The sequence below is a fragment of the Ceratotherium simum genome, chromosome 3 (genome assembly GCF_057802395.1).
Source record: "Ceratotherium simum simum isolate JZ-2026a chromosome 3, ASM5780239v1, whole genome shotgun sequence".
In the NCBI taxonomy this organism is placed as follows: domain Eukaryota; kingdom Metazoa; phylum Chordata; class Mammalia; order Perissodactyla; family Rhinocerotidae; genus Ceratotherium; species Ceratotherium simum.
The window spans coordinates 24,558,937-24,578,198 of NC_141902.1; the positions used below are offsets into that span (position 1 = coordinate 24,558,937).

The 19,262-nt window shown below is 46.4% G+C and overlaps 1 protein-coding gene across 4 annotated transcripts; it reads right to left on the reverse strand.

The window, feature by feature from the left end:
- Nucleotides 1-1,341: 1,341 nt before the first annotated feature.
- On the reverse strand, nt 1,342-17,812 carry LOC101403986 (bcl-2-like protein 2). Of its 4 annotated transcripts, XM_087423583.1 has the most exons (9): nt 17,010-17,241; nt 16,098-16,537; nt 15,359-15,475; nt 5,170-5,284; nt 4,424-4,491; nt 4,005-4,111; nt 3,453-3,540; nt 3,213-3,364; nt 1,342-2,269 (listed from the first exon to the last, which is right to left on the reverse strand). In XM_087423583.1, the coding sequence occupies exons 2-9, from the start codon at nt 16,527-16,529 to the stop codon at nt 2,230-2,232; spliced, it is 1,119 nt and encodes a 372-aa protein (XP_087279709.1). In that variant the 5' UTR covers nt 16,530-16,537; nt 17,010-17,241; the 3' UTR covers nt 1,342-2,229. The 4 variants fall into 4 exon arrangements, with proteins under 4 accessions (XP_087279709.1, XP_087279702.1, XP_004421280.1 ...); XM_087423576.1 differs by lacking the exon at nt 15,359-15,475 and having other exon boundaries at nt 17,010-17,234; XM_004421223.3 differs by lacking the exons at nt 15,359-15,475; nt 16,098-16,537; nt 17,010-17,241 and adding an exon at nt 5,638-6,003.
- Nucleotides 17,813-19,262: the final 1,450 nt, after the last annotated feature.

A 19,262-nucleotide genomic window follows, 5' to 3' on the forward strand; every position in this document is an offset into this window, starting at 1 on the left:
TTTGTGGCAACATGAAGTTTGGAGACATCTGCCAGGAGCCCACTGCAATGAAGATGGGGAGTCGCTCAAGCAGTTAAAGTAGGACAGAGAGGAGAATGGACAGGATATTGAGAACGAACTGATCATACAAAATTAAAAACAAAGGGTCAAAAAATGACATTCACCCTCCAAGATCCAACAATTTGTAGGGCTTTCTTAGATAGCCATTTAGTGCCCCCTGGTGGATAGATGAGACCTTCCCAGCATTAACACCATGAAAACACAGGATGTTTCACCTTCTTCTAGGAAAAAAAGTTAATATTGAAACCTTTATCCAGCTTCTTATTAATCAGCCTCTGGAGAAGTCTCCACACTGATAAATCAGGCACTATTCTAGTTGAAGCTAGTTAGACAGGCCCCCAAATGCCTAACAAATGACACAATAGGAGGTAGTACAACAAATGATCAGATGCTAAATTTAAAGTGGCGGTCAATACCAACCCGAAAATTCAGAATACCAAGCCATGTTAGAGGTGGGTTAAGGGTTCACGGAGCTAGAACAGAGCCATTTCCTTAACCAAAGATTATCGCAGAGAGCATCTAGGTCAGAGGTGATCATGAACAAAACTTCCTGGGAACAGGAAGTGCAATAGTACAGAGACTTAAATATTTAGAAATCCTGTAAGAAATGGAGTCTACGAAGACTTCAGCAGGGGCAGTGAGGGAATACCCAAGGATTTTAAGTCTAATCTCACATTAGAATACAAAATGGGTAAATTAGATTAATATGACCAAGTAACTAAACTAAACTTAAGGATACTAAAACAATGAAAGCCAGTTGTTAATCCCTAATAATGGAATGACCCAGAGTTAAGTCAGCTGAACATATTAAGTGGTCACTGCCTGGCTAGAGAAGACAACATAAGCTTTCCAATTGTCTTTGTTAGCTAAATGTTTTTTTTTTTTCATTTTTTAAGCCTCCTTTGGGGTAGAGACAAGAAAGTCTACTGAGACCCCAATCTGAGAAATTTGTTGCTACCGGTATGGATAATTCATCTGCACGCTAAGTTTCGTCAGGACACACAGAAGCACTATTAGATCACTCTAACCTGGCCATTCATTTCCTTTCCCAGCCCCATTAATCCACCTCTCCAATGCCAATCAGGCTACATGCTCTCCAGAAAACCCATCATCCTCAACTAAACACATAATGTTCCGGCTAGTTGTAATTTTAAACTCCTACTCCTTAATTCCTAAGTGGGAACTTCCCCTCCACAACACCAGCACTTCCACAAAGCAGAATTAACAGCCATTAGGGATCTAAGAGAGAGTAGGAAGATAGATAAATAATCTTTACACCCAAAAGGCCAAACAATTTTTTATTTTCAAAAACAACTTTATTCATGACACATATTTAAAAAAAACTCCCACCCCCTGGAAATGAGCTAAAAAAATAAACAAAAATCCACCTCCCACCTCCCTGTTCCCACTTCCTCCCATTCCCTCCAAATAAAAGGGAAAAAAAGGCAAAGGAAAACAAAACAAAACAAAAAACTGAAAAAAAAAAAAAAACACCCCAAAAACCCCCAAAACAAGGTAGTGCATTTCCCCAGGGGGAAGGGGAATTTACACTGGAGCCGCTGGGAGCGGAACGGAGATCTTCCGGCTACAGAAACCTGCAAAGAAAGACACTCAAAACAGAAAAAGAAACACAAAGGAAACAAAATAGATCACCAGGCAATCTGGAGGGGCAGGGAGCCGGAAAAGAGGGGCGGGGGGGTGGCAGACCTGGCAGGACAGGAGCAGGCAGGAGGGGACTGTGAAAGTTAGGGAGAAGATGGAGGGAAGGTAACAAGCAGAACAGTTTGGTGTCCTTCCAGAGCCCTGGGTAAAAAAACCCCTCCTACCACCCATGCCCACCTACCCTTGAGCAGCCCCCAAAGGGTGAAGAGGGACAGGGAAACAAGGGAAGCAGCTTGCAAGGTTGAGACGTGTCCATGGCGAATCCCCAGAGTGAGTGAGCAGCCCCCTGCCCCACTCCCTGGGCCTTCCCCTACTCCCCAAAGCAGGTCCCTCCTCAGCAGTTAGTTATGGGATTCTCCCCCCTTCCACAGTATATCTTTTTTTTAAAAAATATTTTTTTTTCCATCAAGGTCATCTTCTGTTTTTCTTTTTTTTTTTTTTAATTCTTTTTTTTTTTTTCCTTCTTTCCTCTTTTTTTCCTCTCTCTCCTCCTAATACACACTTTTTTTAGTAAGGGGAATACCATGATGTCGCTCTAGCCCGGCCCCTGGAAGAAAGAAGGAGAGTTAGGTGTTAACAGGATCACTAAACAGTTCAGTACAAGCCCCTCCCCGTGGGCCCTTGCCCCAGTTACTGTGAAGGGAAGGGGGAAAAGAAGTTTCCAAGTGTCCTAAAACTGATCCCACAATCCCAGAAATAGTGACACATCTGGCAAATGGGAGGGGGGGAATTTACAGAATACTTAGCCAAACAGTGGCGATAAAGAAGTGAATCTGAGACATAGGGGCAAGAAAAAGGACTCATTGTTTATTCAGTTTTCAGTTCTCCACAGCTCTTAAACCCTAGGCCCTCACCAACAGATGCTCCCTAACTCCTGGGAGCAGATGGGTAAACCTTATGAAAAGCCAAGGTCTATATGCCTAACCTATCTATTTAAATGTAAAGAGACGGAAGTAAAGCAACAACACAACACAGGCACCACACTAGGCCCAGTGAGAAAGTTAACCCTGCAAAAGACTGGCTCATTAAAGAGCAAATATCTCAAAATCCTCCCACATGGCTGTTGAGGAGGATCGACCAGCCTCTGGTATTCTTCCAAGGGAGGTTCAAACTTCAACCCCTCCCTAATTCTGGGAAAAGTAGCAAATCTCCAAGCAGTGCTTTCACTGCTCTGAGGCCCTGTTCTTCCCGGCCTTCTGTATAAACGCCTTCACTGCCACCAACTCTCAAGGAAAAAAAGGCTGGGGGAAGAAGCATCTCTCCGAGCAGATTGGAGAGATTCAGACCTTATCACCAATTCCTGCTTCAGAAAAAGATGATGAGACTGGCCTCCTGGCCTGCAACTACCTTCCTCACCCTGCACAGGCAGGAGACCAAGTCCCTGGAGACCGAGGGGAGGGTAAGGGAGGGAGGTTCCTCAAGAGCAGGAGAGAAGGAAGCATACAGGGCTCATGGGAGGCGGGGGAGAGGAGCAGCCCATCTATCCTGACCTGTAGACGCGACCCCGGGGCCTGCTGTTAAAACCACTGTAGAATCGAGAGCGGGAACTGTTGTAGTTAGTGGTCCGGGCACGGTATCGGGCTCGTGGGAAACCCCGGTCTGTTGTGCTGATGCCTGGTCTGTTGGTTCGTTTTGGGATCACCTGCGAGTGAGGAATATACAACAGAAAGCCTTAGAGGCAACCTGGAGAGTTTACATAGAACTAGAACAGCAATGCACATAGGGCTTACCTTGATTTGTCTTCCTCTAAATAGAGACTCATCTAAGGCCAGGGAAGTCCTCACTGATTCTTTGTCTGAGAACTCTATATATGCAAACCTGAAAAGAATAATTGTCACTTTATCTATTTGAGGTTGCAAACAGCAGCTTACAGGTCAAATCCAACTCGCAGGCATGCTCTGAGAACAATGTGTTTACATTTTTAATTAATGACAAAGTTTTTTTTTTTAAATGAAAGATTCTAAACAAAATTTCCAGCTACTCTTTGAAAATTATAAAAAAAGATATACAGGGCCTGGATTTCCATATGGCAGAACCAGCTGGGGCCTAGTAGAAGCTGCCCCTTCTAGTTCATGATCCCACCCATACCTAGCCTTCATCTTTCTTCTGTCTGGCTGCTGAACGCATTTATGTGCAACCCCTGATATACACCAACATTAATGCCATATCTTAAAAGACAAAGACCATTTGTTTTAACAAGTTAACTTACTGCTCAACATAAAACATAATTTATCTATTTTTAAACTGTGATTAAAATGACCTCAACTTACTTCCCTACTTACCCTTTGGGATGGCCACTAAATTTGTCACAAAGTATGGTAACACGGTTGACTGAACCACAGCCATGAAAGTGTGCTTCCAGCTCTTCTGCTGTTGCACCATAGTCCACCTGTGGGGGAGGGGGGTTTATTTCACAGGTACTGGGCAAACTCCTGTCTCAACAAGTACCCTACCCAGCTTTTGGGCTGGGACATCCATATACACCAAGGCACATCAAATCTGGTTCTCTAGGGAACTAATCTTTTTTCTCTCCAACCCCAAAGCACCTCTGCTGATCACCATTACCTTTCACCTCCTCCCAACCCTCCTTCAACTTGTTAAGTCCATCACCCATTCTTGAGATGTTCCTTTCAAAACTCCTATTAAATAACTCCCCAAAATAAAAGCTTCCCCAAACCCTAAACAGTGCCCTAGTACATACATTGCCAACATAGATAGAACGAGCATCAGCCTCCATCTTCTCCTCAATGGACATGATCACTGGCCCAGCTTTGAAGAAAAAAAAAAACCACTTGTTTTCTATTTGACCGATATATGCAGGACTACCACCACCACTAGTGAAGGCAAAGATTTTGGTCTGTTCTGTTCTGGGCTGTACCCATTACCTAGAATAGTGTCTAGTACACAGTAGATGCTCACTAAATATTTGACAAATTAAGAAATAGATTAATACACTCTTAAAAATCAAAGAAAACAGCACAGGAATTCCCTCCCGCCCACAAATCAAGTCCCTATTGAATTGCTTTGGATGAAACGATTTGAAAACGGAACAAAATTAAGCGAATCGAGACTCGACATTTCTAGATTAAAGGGGAAACCCTCTGCAGCTGAGCAGTTTCTCTTAGGACTCCTAATTAAAGGGTCTCCAACTGAAGGAAGCACTATTAGACTTGAAGGTCAAATGGCAGCTGACAACCTCCACAAAGGGTAAAAGAAGACTAAGAACAAAGAGCAACACATTTGTAACAAGACTGCCATCACCAAAACAGAGGCTCTGTCTCACAAAGGTCAGAAGAACACACAATGGACTATGACCGCGACACCTGCCCAGTAATCGTTCAGACAAGCAGCTCTAAGGTCCGGAGCATCTAATCCCATATAACCCGTGCTCCCAAAACCCTTCCAATCCAAGGACCCGGCCTCGTCGTGCAACTGCCAGTTACTCACCATTGCCTGGAGGTGGACTCATATTCATCTGCTTCTCTACCTCGTTCTGGAGCTCTTTTAGCTTCTCAGCCTCTTCCTCCATCTCCCTGACTCGAGCTTTGATCGCTTCCAGCTCCTACAACGAGCGGGGACGGCATGGAGAAGAGCTTAAGAGGAACCAACGCAGGGGCTGTGCCCTGCTCTCGGTCCGCGCGCGGCCCCAGCCATGCTCAGCCATTTCCCTCGCCCCACGCGAAGATCAAGATGAAAAGAAAAATAAGCTACCTTCTCTAGAAGAACACTAGGCATCCATCACGCCAGAATCTACCCGGCTAGACCCCTTCTGGCGGGCGAGGATCCGTCCCCGGCCCGGCCCCAGCCACGTTATTCCCCGCCCACCCCACCCCCCGCCTGCCTCCCGCTCGCCCGAGCTCTGGGCCTCCCGTGACCCGGCCGGGCGGGAGTGCTCGCTCGCCGTCCTTCCCTCACCGGGTCCTCAATGGCGCCGTCCCCCGGGTCACCCTCGACAAGTCCCGGCTCCTCCTCCTCCTCCTGGCTGCCGGGGGCTCCCGAGCCAGGCCCAGGGCCCGGAGCTCCCGGGGGGGCGCGGGGCCGGGGCGGCTCCTCTTCGGGCTCGGGCTCCGGCTCGGGCTCCAGCAGCAGCTCCTCAGGCTCCAGTTCCTCAGACTCCAGGCCGTTCCCGTAGTCCCCTGCGCCCCCCGGGGCCCCCTCCCCGGCCTCCCCACCGGCCCCGGGCACAAGATGGCGCCGCCGCCCCGGCCCGGAGCCCCGACCGCCCGCAGCCCCCGCTGCTGCTGCCGCCGCCGCCGCCGCCGCCATCGCCGCTCAGACTGGGGCCCGCCGCCCGGCGATTGGAGAGCTGGGCCGGCCACGCCGGGGATTCATTAGTCAAGCAGTCTGCCCATCACCAACAGCTAGCACTCCATTGGAGAAGATTACTTGGCAATCAAATAAGACCCCACCTCTAAGGCGGGGCATTGCGCCAAATTCTCAAATCCCGGTAGGGGAAATCAGTCTGTCAATCAACACACGTCCCACCTCCTCTCAAGTCCTTAGGTAACAATACCGCCACGCTGTGACGACATTGCTGCTTCTTCCCCGCCTATGGGCGGGCCCGCGAAGTATATGACGCTCGGTGATTGGCCGCTGGCTAGGCGAGTGGAAAGGACCAGTCTTCCGCTCGCCTCGCCGCAGCGGCCCAGTCTCGGATGCCGATTGGTTCGCGAGATTCGAAGGGCTGACACCCGTTTCCTGACAGGTGAACCTTGCCCTCGAACGGACTGCGGGCTTCCAGCAAGGGAAACCCGAGGTCACATGACTAGTCCTTAGGAGGCCGCCATCTTGATACTACTGGTTGCCAACTAGTGAGCTGTTGGAAGGCAGAAGCCAGAAACATTGCGGCGGTTTCTGGAAACTGGAAATCTGACCGGGAAAGCACCAGTAAATGGGATGTTGCTGGACACACAGGGTTCTGAATGGAGCTCTCCAGGAGAGACCTTACTTTTCCCTCCCAGGTTATTGGCACCATCATTTACCAGGTTTCCCAAACCAGAAAGCAGGGAGGAATCCTCTCTCTAGAGCTGCCAGTCACGAGTCCTGTCTGTTCTGTCTTCCTGCACAGGCATACTTTCCAAGCACGCTGCTCATGCCCCAGTTTCAGCCTGTTTCTTCTCTTGCTTGGACTGTTTGCTACAGCCCCCTAATGGGTCTCTCAGCTTCCAGTGTCACTACTCCAATCTGCACCGCTGCCAGACCGAGCTGGTTCCCCTCTGCTAGCCAGGTCAAGTCTCAAAACTCCTTACCGTGGCCTTAGAGACCTCAGGACCAAGCTACTTCGCTAATGGTATTTCCACACTCCTTCCAGTGGTGTACCTGCACCCAGGTCTGTGCCTCTGTACATGCAGTCTCTTCAACCAGACAACGGCAAACCCCAGCATCACTTCTGCGAAGCCTTCCACTAGCCTCCCCTCTCCCATGACAAGCGGGCCTACCTCCACTATGCGCTTAATCATTTTGTGTTGCGTTTCCCAACTAGGTGTGAGAGCTTGGAGATGAGAGGCTGGATGCAATTTATATTTGCATATCCACCATGAGGCAATATGCTTAGCACATAGTAAGTGTCCGATAAATGTTTGATGATTGAAGGATGGATTGATTGGGGATCTGGGTGCCACCCTTCATCTTCAGCGCTTTCCCAGCCCTCAAACCCTCCTTCAAATCCCAAAGGAATTTCTCCAGGCAGGCTCCTGCCACACCGTAGACTCGGAGATACCAATGAGACCTACCCCTGGAAAGCAGGGTTGCCATTTTTCAGTAGTGATCCTACGCATTTATTAAAAAGGAAGGAAGGGCGGTGCTACGTTTGCAAGAGAGGTATTTGTAGCCAGACCAAGCTACGGTTTGAGAGCGATTCACATGACCCCAACCAAATAGGTAATCAAACAACCCCAAGAGGGTGTGCATGGTTGGGGCAGGGGGATTTGGACAAGAGGAGATCCCTATTAAACCAAGAAGTCAAAAGCTTCTCAGTGTACCCCACTCTTCCCCTCACCCTCACTTTTTCTCACAAATCATTACCTCAGGAACAGGGGAACTTGGAGCAGAGTCACAGTTGCTTAAAATTTCACTGAAATTTACTTCATCAGCCATCTCAGCTTCAGTGGACCAGAAGTAAGTTGAGCACCGAAGATAAGCTCTAAGAGACTGTGAGTTCGCTGGAAGAAAAGCTTTTCTACTGATCTTAACCTAATCAAGATTTGCATGTTTTATTGGTGACTAATTTATACTAAGTAAGCCAATCAAGGGAAATGTGTTTTTTTTAATAATGCTTTTGAATCCTAATTTTGTGGAGCACTTGATTTTGTAAGAGGCACTATCCTAGACTCCTTGTTATATTATCTCATTGACTTCTTACCACAATCCTGTGAAGTAAATATTTCCAAAACCATAACCTTTTTTAGGGAAGAGGAAAGAGTGAAGTAAATTGCCCAAGTCGTGGAACTAATTAGAAGTCAGCAGAGCATTCAAAGCCAGCTTTACAAGCTAAGATCAAAATTACTATAAGGTCTGTTTTAATACACAAAAATTACATCATGTATGATGCTGAAATTGGAAAAAGACTAAATTCCAACAATAGACAAATGTTTAGGCAAATTATAATTACATCCAAAGATTATTAGGCACCTATTAAAAGGCTTACACATAGTGTGTGATAACATGAAAAAATAATTTTTATTAGGTCAAAGTGTAGAATGTAAAATTGTATATAAAGTCTGATTAAAACTATGTATATCTGATTTTTAAAAAAAACAACCTGGGCATTGGGGGAGAAAAATAACAAGAACTAGTACAATCTTTTCTTTGGAAATATGTACAAAAGCTTTTAAAATGTTGAGATTCTTAACCCAGTAATGTATTTCTTATGATCTGTTCTAAAAAACAATCTAAAAACTGGATAAACATTTGAGAATAAAGATGTTCATCAAAGTGAAAAAATGTAAACAACTTGAATGTCCAAGTGGGCACTTTCTGGAAAATTATTGTATACATACAGATGTAATTTTATAGTCATTATGCCTTCAAAACATTTCTAATGACAAGGAAAAATGCTTGCAATATAATAGTAAGCAGAATTGCAGTATACAAAATTGTATATACAGTATGATCATAAACTATAAGCACAGATAAAAGCCTGGAAAGAAATATGCCAAAATGGTAATAGTAGTCTTCTCTGGGCAGTAGGATTATGACTGACCTTCTTCTTTATAATTTTCTATGTTCTATGATTTTTCCACAATATCATATATTATTTTTACTTAAAATAAAATAAAAACTGCAACTTCCAAATGTACTCTAATAAGCATGATTACTTTTATAAACACACATTTAAAAAAATATTTGAATGGTGACGTGTAAAGTATGATACTTCCCTATTAGACTGTAAACTGGAAAAGGCAGAGACACCATCTCAATTATATTTGTATTCCCATTGCCTATCACTGTGTGCTCAATAAATGCTAACTGAATGAATGATCTTCTATAATAATCTTATTTAATATCTTGCCTATTGTTGATGCATAGAGAACATCAAAGAGATAAGTTTCCCTCTGAGAATGAATTTTTTATTTTTTATTTTTATTTTTTTAATTTACTTTATTTCCCCCCAAAGCCCCAGTAGATAGTTGTATGTCATAGCTGCACATCCTTCTAGTTGCTGTATGTGGGACGTGGCCTCAGCATGGCCGGAGAAGCGGTGCGTCATTGTGCGCCCGGGATCCGAACCCCGGGCCGCCAGCAGCGGAGTGCACGCACTTAACTGCTAAGCCACGGGGCTGGCCCATGAATTTTTTAAAAATTAGTATGTAATGATGTGAGATTCACCCATTATGAGTATAATTTTCCTTTAGTAATAATCTATCAACAGAGGGCCATGGAATTTTGAGAAAACTGAAACTCAGTGATATTGTGCCGTAGAAGAAAGAAAAATGTGTTAATAGAAGTGAATGGTCAGTGGAGTTGAGAAAAGGCAAATTAAATCAGTAAAAATGGATGAGGGCATCTCCAGTTCTGTCTAGAAGGGAAGAGTTTTCTCAGTAAACAACATAAATACTTGGCTTCTTGGTAGTTTCATCCCTATTTTTAACTCCCGCTTTGAAATTTTTACCAGCTACAATAATTCTCTATAATCTAGAACTATGTTGTTTAATATGGTACACACGGCTTGAGCACTTGAAACATGAGTAGTCCGAATTGAGATGTGCTGAAAGTGTCAAATTTACACCATATTTCAAAGACTTAGTATGACAATCAGACTGTAAAACAACTTAATAATTGTTTAATATTAATTACAGGTTGAAATTATAATAGTTTTTATATACTGGATTAAATAAAATATTAAAATTTGTTTTGCCTGTTTCTTTTTGCTTTTTTAATAAGACTACTAGAAAATGTAAAACTCCATATGTGGCTTGCATTGTATTTCTATTGGACAGTGCTGATCTAGAACCTGGGAACCCTGATCATTTACTTACCTCTCTTTCAGAGCAGACACCAATTGTTGTCTAATGCAAAGTCTGGCCCCACTGGCCTTAACTCCCTAGGTCTGCCCTTGCATGGAGTGGGGTGACCATTTAAATGAAAAGGAGCCTCTGTTGGGCTCCTTAATTTCCATTCTGCTTGGTTAACTTTTTTAAAGCTTTGTACCTGAAAAATTTGTTTTAATATACTATACCAGAAATATGTGTTCTTTAGCTAAAAATCAGAAAATATTGACAGTAAACAGTACAAAATAAAATCACCTGTAAAATCCACCACTCAGAGATAACCACTAATGATATTTGGCATAACTTTCCTGAAATTTTCAACACACAAATACATATAGAGGCACACACATATATCCAAATATTTTAGCAAAATGGGACCATACTGTGTATATTATTTTCTAGTCTATTTTCTTTTTTACCCAGTAAGGTACAGAAACATCTTTCCATATCACTAAAAATATTTTCCCAATTTCATTTTTCATGACTTTACTCAAAAGTCACCTGAGAAATGGGGGCTTCCTAATATTGAAATACATAAATACAGCTTCCCAGCCTTACCTTAATGAATTACTTTTCTTCATTTACCACAAACTAACTAAATACATTCATTCATGCATGTGTGAAATGAATGTATTTAGTTAGTTCGTTTTTGTTTGTTTCCCTTACTAGAATGCAAGTAAAATGAGGGCAGAAATTTGTGTTTGTTCACTTTGGTGTTTGTATAAGAATCAGTGCTGCATAACTCAACATCATATTTTCTGTCAAGTGTCAGACGGTGGTGTCCACTATATCATCTTAGAAGAGCCACAAAACTTTTTGCCCATCTTGAGGAACTGAAAGGCTTTTATAAATCCTAAGAGCAATGTGAATCTCAGTCTGTTTCCCATTTCTTTAGCTGCCAAGAAGCTCAAGGCTGAATTCACAGCTTAGCTTTAGTATTTGGGAATACTGCTTATAGAATGCTTTTCTGTGCCTTAATTTTCCCTTTGCTGTCATCTATTGCAATATTTCAATTTGCCTTTTACCCCTACTTTAAAAATCTATATTTTCCTATTGTTTCGTCTTTGGTGTATTGTGGTAAGATGTTGCATATGCTTTTTGGAACTAGGCAAATATAAACCAATCAATCATTAAACCAATCACACTGCAGTGTAGATAAATGCACTAGCTATCACAGCCTGATGATATTAACTATTAAGAGCAACTAATTCCCTTTTCCCTAATGCCATGTTCACCAAGCCACTCTGATTTTAATATGGCTTGTTCTGTAGATTTTTCTATAGAGAAAGAATGGAAACTCAACACTGGATTCCTCTAAGCAGTATGATTTCTCTCTACAATTTAACACATAAACCCAAATACCATTTTATTGCACTGGATTATAGAAAGACTAGAAATCTCCACTTGTAATTTAAAATTAGGATCACTCTTCCTGTCAGACATGACTTTGATGTGGTTCTAGACTAGAAATACAGAGGGATGGGCTGAATAGTTCCTGAAGATTCCATCCAATTTAGCAGTTTGCATTAAAATGGCTGAAACCAAATGTTTCAGCGGCCGGCCCCGTGGCTTAGCGGTCAAGTGCTTGCGCTCTGCTACTGGCGGCCTGGGTTTGGATCCCGGGCACACACCGATGCACCGCTTCTCCGGCCATGCTGAGGCCGCGTCCCACATACAGCAACTAGAAGGCTGTGCAACTATGACATACAACTATCTACTGGGGCTTTGGGGAGAAAAAAGAAAAAAAAGGAGGAGGATTGGCAATAGATGTTAACTCAGAGCCAGTCTTCCTCAGCAAAAAGAGGAAGATTAGCATGGATGTTAGCTCAGGGCTGATCTTCCTCGCAATAAATAAATAAATAAATAAACAAACAAACAAATGTTTCAGAGGACCAGGAAAGGAAGCAAGGGCTCCATTTTTTCCAGACTTATTTTAAGTCTGAAATAGGCAGCAGGGTATTGGGGAGAAATGCTCATTATCACACACTTCCAGTTAGAGGCTGAACCACAACTGGGGACTTGATAACCGTCATACAAAGATTTTTGGTAGGTTTTCTTTTGTTTTTTGTTTGTGGCCATCCCAAAGTACTGTATACACACACCCTCTTAAGGCTTGGGTTGGCATAGATGGAGTTCTGGCTTTGGGCATTTGGCTGAGGTGTGGGGATGGGGGAACAACTCTGATTTCCTTTTCTTTTTTTTTATCTCAACACTTTCCCAAATCCTTGTTACTCTAATTCTTGCCCTTTTCAAGGTCATGAAGAGATGATTGGATCAAGAAACGTCCTGACCCCAGGCTGTACAGTGTAGAAGTCACAAACCCTGCTCAGTCCTTCTCATTAAACTTCTGGGCTTTATTTATTTTTTTTTAATACGACCATTACATATTACACAAAAATAAAAGTCAAATGAACTTGGTATTTATAAATTATTAAATAAAAATACAGGAATATATATTTATATTTATAGAGCTTTTTCTTTTCTTCTAAACTAACCAATCTGTTCTCCCGCCATTTTATGATTTAAAAAAGTAGAATAGTGTATGCACTAGAATAAGTAGGGAGTAGGATTAATAATCGCAGGACCTAGTTGCCCTACTTCTGCTCCTTCCTTGGCCTAAGCAAAGTCCCTATTTGTCCCTTTGGGCTCTGGAAAGCAAGAAACACCCTCTCCACCTATTTCATCTCTGAAAAATGGCAATTAGATATTCATTTCCCTTATTTTTTAAAAAATGAAATGGATTTAAAAATTGGGAGCCATACTCAGCCTTCTTGGCCAAGAGCTAATCCCAAGGAACTATATGGCTCTAGAAGAGAGTCTCTAGTTTTCCCTGACAGAAGAGTCTCTGGGGTTTCCAATGCCCCTCAAGCTAAGAAGGGCAGGACAGGTCAACACTGCACACTGTGATCCCATCCAAGCTATGCTTCTGGGAATCCAGACCAAGCCCTCTACCCTTTCAGAAAACAGCCTCTCCTTCCACCAGGTGTGAAGGCCTCAGAGCAGGGCTTTTTGGTAACCTGACCACGGTCCCTGCTGCCCCGGTTTGCTAAAGGCCCCCAGGAGAGCTAACAGGCTACGTGTCCTGTGGGAGAGGGCAGGGGGAAGAGTCTGCCCCAGACCTGGGGGAGCAGAGGCTCCAATTTGAAGCCGATGGTCTAGTCAGTGGTTTTCCAACTTTTTTTCAGCAGCAAACCCCTTAATGCAAATAAAATCTTACCCTGAACCCCGATACATAAGACAGCTACAAGGGGAGCTGTTCTGTTTGAGGGCAAGTAGCCCGGCCTGCTCAGCGCCCCCCTTGACCTCCCGCAAGCACTCCTGAGGCAACCCCTAGGAAACTTCGGGGCTCTGCCAAGCAGTCTGAAAACCACTGGCCTAGTTTGTCCTGAGCAAGTCAGAGACCCCCCACCCCAACTGCCTGCCACAGACCGGCTCTGAGTTTCTGGTTATCAGCATACTCACGACAGAGCAAGTGGCGCCTGCAGTCTACCACCTCCCCCATAAATACCATTAAAAAGTGCAGCCCTCTCTCAAAAGCAAAAGTCTGGGCTGAACACCTGAGGCCAATTTTGGTCCCACATTTTAGTGAGTACAACTATGTTGCCACATTCTGGGACCAAGTGAAAATCTCCAAGAAGAGTCAACCATGGTCTAGCTAAGCTAATCAGTGCTCAGGATCAAGGGCAGGGTTCTAGAGCACTGTGTCTGCGGTCAGCATCGGAGAGCAGCAATTTGAGCACCTTGGAAAGTGCAGCAGTGAGGTCTGGCTCAGGGCATGCATCTGGAGTGAAATCGTTTCTTAAAAGAAAAAGCTATAATCTGAATCTGTTCTAGAGGACGGTGAGCTCCAAAGTTAACATCCTCAGACTCGGAGGTACAGACAAGTAACACCCATGCAAACAGCGTGGCTTCAAAGAAAATATAAATGCTTGTAGGTTATGGTCGGTACTCTAGAACCCATACACTTGGCCCTTGATAAAGCAGCACCAAAGCCCACCACACGGAATAGGCCAGTCATGGAGTACACGGCCCCCTCACACCTATGGGGTTCAGAGCTGGAATGTTCCTCTCAAGGCATCAACAGTCTCACTGAGACCCAGTGCAGGACCCAGACTGTATTCTAGATCAGCATTTACACCCACACACTCAAAAGGAAAATCAGTTAGAGCCCCAATTTAGAGTTTAAGTTTGGGTACAGAAGGTCCCAGAGATAGGGAACGCTTTAGGCAACAGTGTGCCCCAGTGGGAGAGGAGGGCAGCCCGCAGGTCTAGCTACCAAAGCCTCTACCCACCGCAGGCTCCACAGCCCTGCCTTTCTGTCAGAGCCCAGGAGGCAGCAGCAAGTGCGTGATGCACAGGGAGGGGGACGATAAGGAACAAGGCCAGCTACAGAACCGCTCTTCTCTGCAAAGCCCTGCTAATGACTTTCTGACTTTCTGCAAAGAACTGCCGGAAGCCCTCTGTCTGGATACAGTGTTTCTCCCTCAGCCTTGAGGCATCAGGACGATGGGGAGGGGAGAGGGAAAGGAGGGGTTGGGAGGAGGGGCAGAGAACTGCCCCTTGTTCTTGCCACTGCAAGAGGGAATGTTTTCTCCTTGAAGAATCTCACTGCCGCCAGATTAGACAAGCAGCCCAGCATGCACATGCGCACGTGTGTCCAAGCAGCCCACTGTCACAGCCACCTCTCCCCATCACCTGAGAACCCTGGGCTTCCACTCCAAAGAGATAAGCCTTCTGTGTTTTCCCCAAATCCCACTCTTCCAACGAAGGCACGGACCCGTTATGCAAGTCCACCCTCCTCAGGGCTACAAATCAGGCTCCAGGTATCCTTTCATGTGCCTACACCTCTGGGTATGATCCCTCCCACCTCCCCCCGCCCTGGAATGACTCCATCTCCTGGCCCCCTGACTTTCCAAATACATTCCCCAGTGTCTCCAGCTCATTCTTCTAGCCACCTGCCTGGCACACTCAGCTCCCTCACACACTACCCCACCCCTTCCCATCCCCGTTCCACGCCCATCCATTCACCCCACTTCTTCCAAGGGCATTTCTCTGTTCTGTTCCTGCTCTCCTGTCCCCCAGCCACACCTAGCCCCACCTGGCCCTGGACTTTCTCACTTGCTAGCAAAAAAGGCCCCTACAGTTACCAGGGCCCCCAGTGCCACGGCCCCTGTCAGCACTGTCCTCACTGAGGCCCAGTTCCCCTCCCGCAGACGCCGTGCCTCCTCCAGGGCCCCGTCCCCGTATAGAGCTGTGAACTCCGCCTGTGGGAGAGAAGGGAAGTAGGAGAGAAAGAAGGAGAAAGGGATATCAGGAGAGGAAAGAGTGGAGAAAAGAGGAGAGGAAGAGTTCCAGTTCCATCCACTGCAAGCACTACCCCACACCCATCTCCTCTCCGACCAAAGCTCTACTGGCTGCAAGCCCCTCTGATCCCCCATGAGCACCTGGCTCATTTGCCCTCTCTGCCTCAAGTAAATCCCATCCTTTCCTTGGCCAAACATTTTGCCCAGAACTGGCATCCTTTGCGAAGGCTTGCCTGACTACCACTCATCCCTGACACCCCCCAACCATGCCACGTACTCAGGTGTAAAAAGTTCCTGACGGCTGGATGCCATTTTCCTGCAGGCACTCCCTGGGTACTGTGTATTCTGTCCTCTGCTTTGGACCATTAGCCCATCCAGTGGTGACTGCATGGCAGCCCCGGAGTGCAGAGGCCAATGTGATGCCCAAAGTGAGGGCATCTGATCCACCCAAATAGGGAGACTCAGCCCCTATGCCTCATTCCCAGCATAGCCATCCCCCAGCCTCCAGCCAGAGCCCCCATCTTTCCCCTGGAGACCAGCTTTGCAGAAGGATATGCAGAACAACAACTGAGAAGCTTCTTACCCAGCCCCCACTGCTATGGATCCAGTCGGCCAGCCGCGTCTCCAGGTAGGCCACCATCCACTCTTGCACTTGTCCCACAAGTGGCTCCATCTCCTTGTTGACACTCTCAGCACACAGCGCGGCTCCAAAGACAAAGAAGGCCACAAGGCGGCCCCAGTTGGGGCCCCCTTGGAAGAGTTCGTCAGAGACCTGGGTGAAGCGTTGCTGGGCTGAGCCCGGGGTCACATGCAGTTGAGCCGCCAGATCAGAGAAGGTGCGCCGGAAGCGGGTCTCAAACTCATCTCCAGCTGCCCGCATGGCTTGGTGCAGCGGGTCAGCTGCTGGGCCCTCCCCAGGGCCAGCTCCACACACATAACCCTTCTGCCTCAGCTTATAGCCTACAAAGTCTGCCACTAGAGCCCGTGTGTCTGGGGCTGAGGCTGGGGTCGCCATCCGGGCGGCTGGAAGAGTCAAGGATGAAAGACTGGCATGAATATATGGTCAGAGACCCAAAAGGGGCATGTCAGGCTTGGCCAACCCAGTCACATGGGGAGGGAGGCGGGAGGAAATGCTCAGAGACCACTGGGCAGCGAGTGGGCAGAACAAGGGAATTAAGTCATATTGAGGGATCAGGACAGGAGGGGCTGGCCATTAAATTCGTAATATGCCAAATTAAATGTAAAACAAGTAAATTTTATTTTTAAAATACTTTAGATTATTTCCGTAATAAGACAACACCAGCTCTATGACATCCCTATTAATCCCCTCTCCACAGTACACACCTTTTTGGCTAGAGGAAGGGGTTTAGGATCTCCCCAGAGGCAAGATGTGAAGCTGCTGGCAGAGGCACAAATGAGGGGGGAGACAGGGGCTGAAGGGAAAGGTGGGAGAAGCAAAGGGTTGCCCAGGACAGAGAAGGAAGGGGACACTCACCCAGCCTGGATGGCAGCTCTTAGGACCCAGCGCTGGTGGCAAGGAGCCCCCAGCTGGGGCCTTTCATCCTCCTGGCCAGCGTGGAGCCCTGGGAAGGGGAGGGGAGAGCAGAGCTAGGCAGGGAAGGCCAGGGATCAGGGTCTGGGCTGAGAAGGGCTGAGGTTGCAGCTCCCGGGACCGGTCCCTGCCCCCAACGCTCTACCAGCTGTGTGGCCGAATCCATGTTTAATGACCGTCCTCCCGGGAAACCCAGGGCCAAGGGCTTCCTGCCGACACCATCTCTACTCCCGGCTCCCCCCAGTGCAGCCCAAAGGCCCAGCTCCTCCCTCACCCCCACCCTCACCCTGTCTCCAACCCCGCCCGCCTGCCAGGTTAGGGATCTCACGGGTCAGGCCGCTGCCGGGATCCGGGCCGTTTCCTGGTGCAGGAGCTGGGAGGGAGGGAGAGAGGGAGGAAGGGAGGGAAGGAGGAGGGAGGAGAAAGGGGGGGCGGGAAGGAGGGCCCGGCGCCGGGTGATGATGGGGCCCAGAGATGCGTCCAGAGAGAGGGGCGGGGCTGGGACGCAGGCTTGGGAAGGGCCACAACTCAGGGAGAGAGCCACCAGAGCCCAAGAACAGCTGGGCGGAGAGGGCACAGAGGGTGGTCGGGGGTCCTGAGCCTGGAGGCTGCCCAGAGAAGCCAGCTAGGCATCAGGAAACCTCAGAACAAATTCAGCATTTCCAGAAGGTCTCTGATGTTCCATGCACTTGTTGAACTTTTCCAGCCCTGGAGCGGGTGCCTGGAAAAGAGGAGCAGTTCCCATTCCAGTGAGAACTGCCTGTCAGGTGCCTCGCCCTATGGGACTGGCAGACATGACAGGGACACCAAACATTTCACTTCCTCTTTTCTCCAGGACCTTTAACCCAGTAGTCTCTTCATGGACTGGGGCTTTAGCCCAGCATCTGGGAGCCAGGACTTAGATCACAAGCAATTTCTGCAGGTAACTTTTCTTCATCTTCTTTCTTTTTCTTCATCTTCTTTCTTTTTCTTGTAATCAAATTGGTTTTCTTTTTAATTCTTTTTACCCAACACATGAATTCATTCTCCTTATGAAAAGGTCAAACAATATGGAGGTATAGAGGAAAAAGTGCAAGTCCTCAATCTCCCTCCCTCTGGCCCGCCCATAATTCCACTTCCCCTCCTGGAAGCTGCCAATGTCAAGGTCGATGTTTATCCTTTCAGATTATATATATATGCACATGTACGTATGTCTATTAGACATACGTGGCAGTACATTATACAGGCCCCACTTCACAGGAAGTGGAGCCGTCTGACCACAGCTGATCCACACGAGGGCACTCTCAGGCATTCTGACTGGGCCCCACCGGCTCTTGCAGCTGGCACTTCCTTCCGCTCCATTTGGAGGGATCTCCAACCAAAGACCAGCAAGAAGAAACCCAATTCTCCTTTCCTGCTGGTTCCCTTTGCTTCTACCTCCAGTCCAAGCCTTGGTATTCCCATATGCCCCTATCGACACTGGAGAAGCAAGGTCTTTTCTGTAAGAATAATAGTAACAGCGAACACATTTTGAAGACTTCTTAGCTGCTAAGTGCTTTCTTTACATGCATGATATTTTGTCCTCACATGTGTCCTTATGCTGTTTTATCCTCATTCTACGGATGAGGAAAGTGAGGCTTGGAAAGGCTCATACTTAGAGCCACATACTTAGAAGGTGGGACACAATATAATTCTGACTTCAAAGTTTGTCTTAACTCTATTGCTACAAGGCCACCTCTTCTGCTTCAGGTAATCAATGTAGTTATCACACCATTTACAAGTCTAAACGCAGTTCTCCCTCTATTTGAACTCACAGCCTACTCCATTGCTTTACGACTGTATCCTTCGACTTCCCTCATTTCTTCTTTGCTCTTGAGCTGATCATTCCAGCTGCCACCAGCAAGGTTGCCGCCTTCTTTAGAGAAAATCTAGTCCAGTCCTTCATTTGCAATCCTGATTTCTTCTAAGATATTTACTTGAAATAAAAATAATTTGAAGTCTCAGGATCCAAATATATTTCTGTCTGCCCACCCATTTATTTATAAGCTCTGTGAGAACAGAACTGAATTTCATTCATTTTTATGTCCTCATAGCCTAACAGACCCTCAGTAAATGCTGACTAAAAGAAGCACTCAACACCTCTGGCCAGCTATCGAGCAGGCCCAGTCAGACATTTGAAGATAATGGCAGTGGCTGTTTAAGAAACAACGACTGATT

Bases quoted from the DNA above. Each gene is read 5' to 3' on its own strand.
- LOC101403986 (XM_087423583.1), bottom strand. From the start codon at position 16,529: ATGGCGACCCCAGCCTCAGCCCCAGACACACGGGCTCTAGTGGCAGAC. The intron at 15,476-16,097 runs GTAAGAAGCTTC...TCTCTCCCACAG, and splicing joins TCCATAGCAGTGGGGGCTGG to GCGGAGTTCACAGCTCTATA. The intron at 3,365-3,452 runs GTAAGCCCTATG...CCTCACTCGCAG, and splicing joins TTAGAGGAAGACAAATCAAG to GTGATCCCAAAACGAACCAA.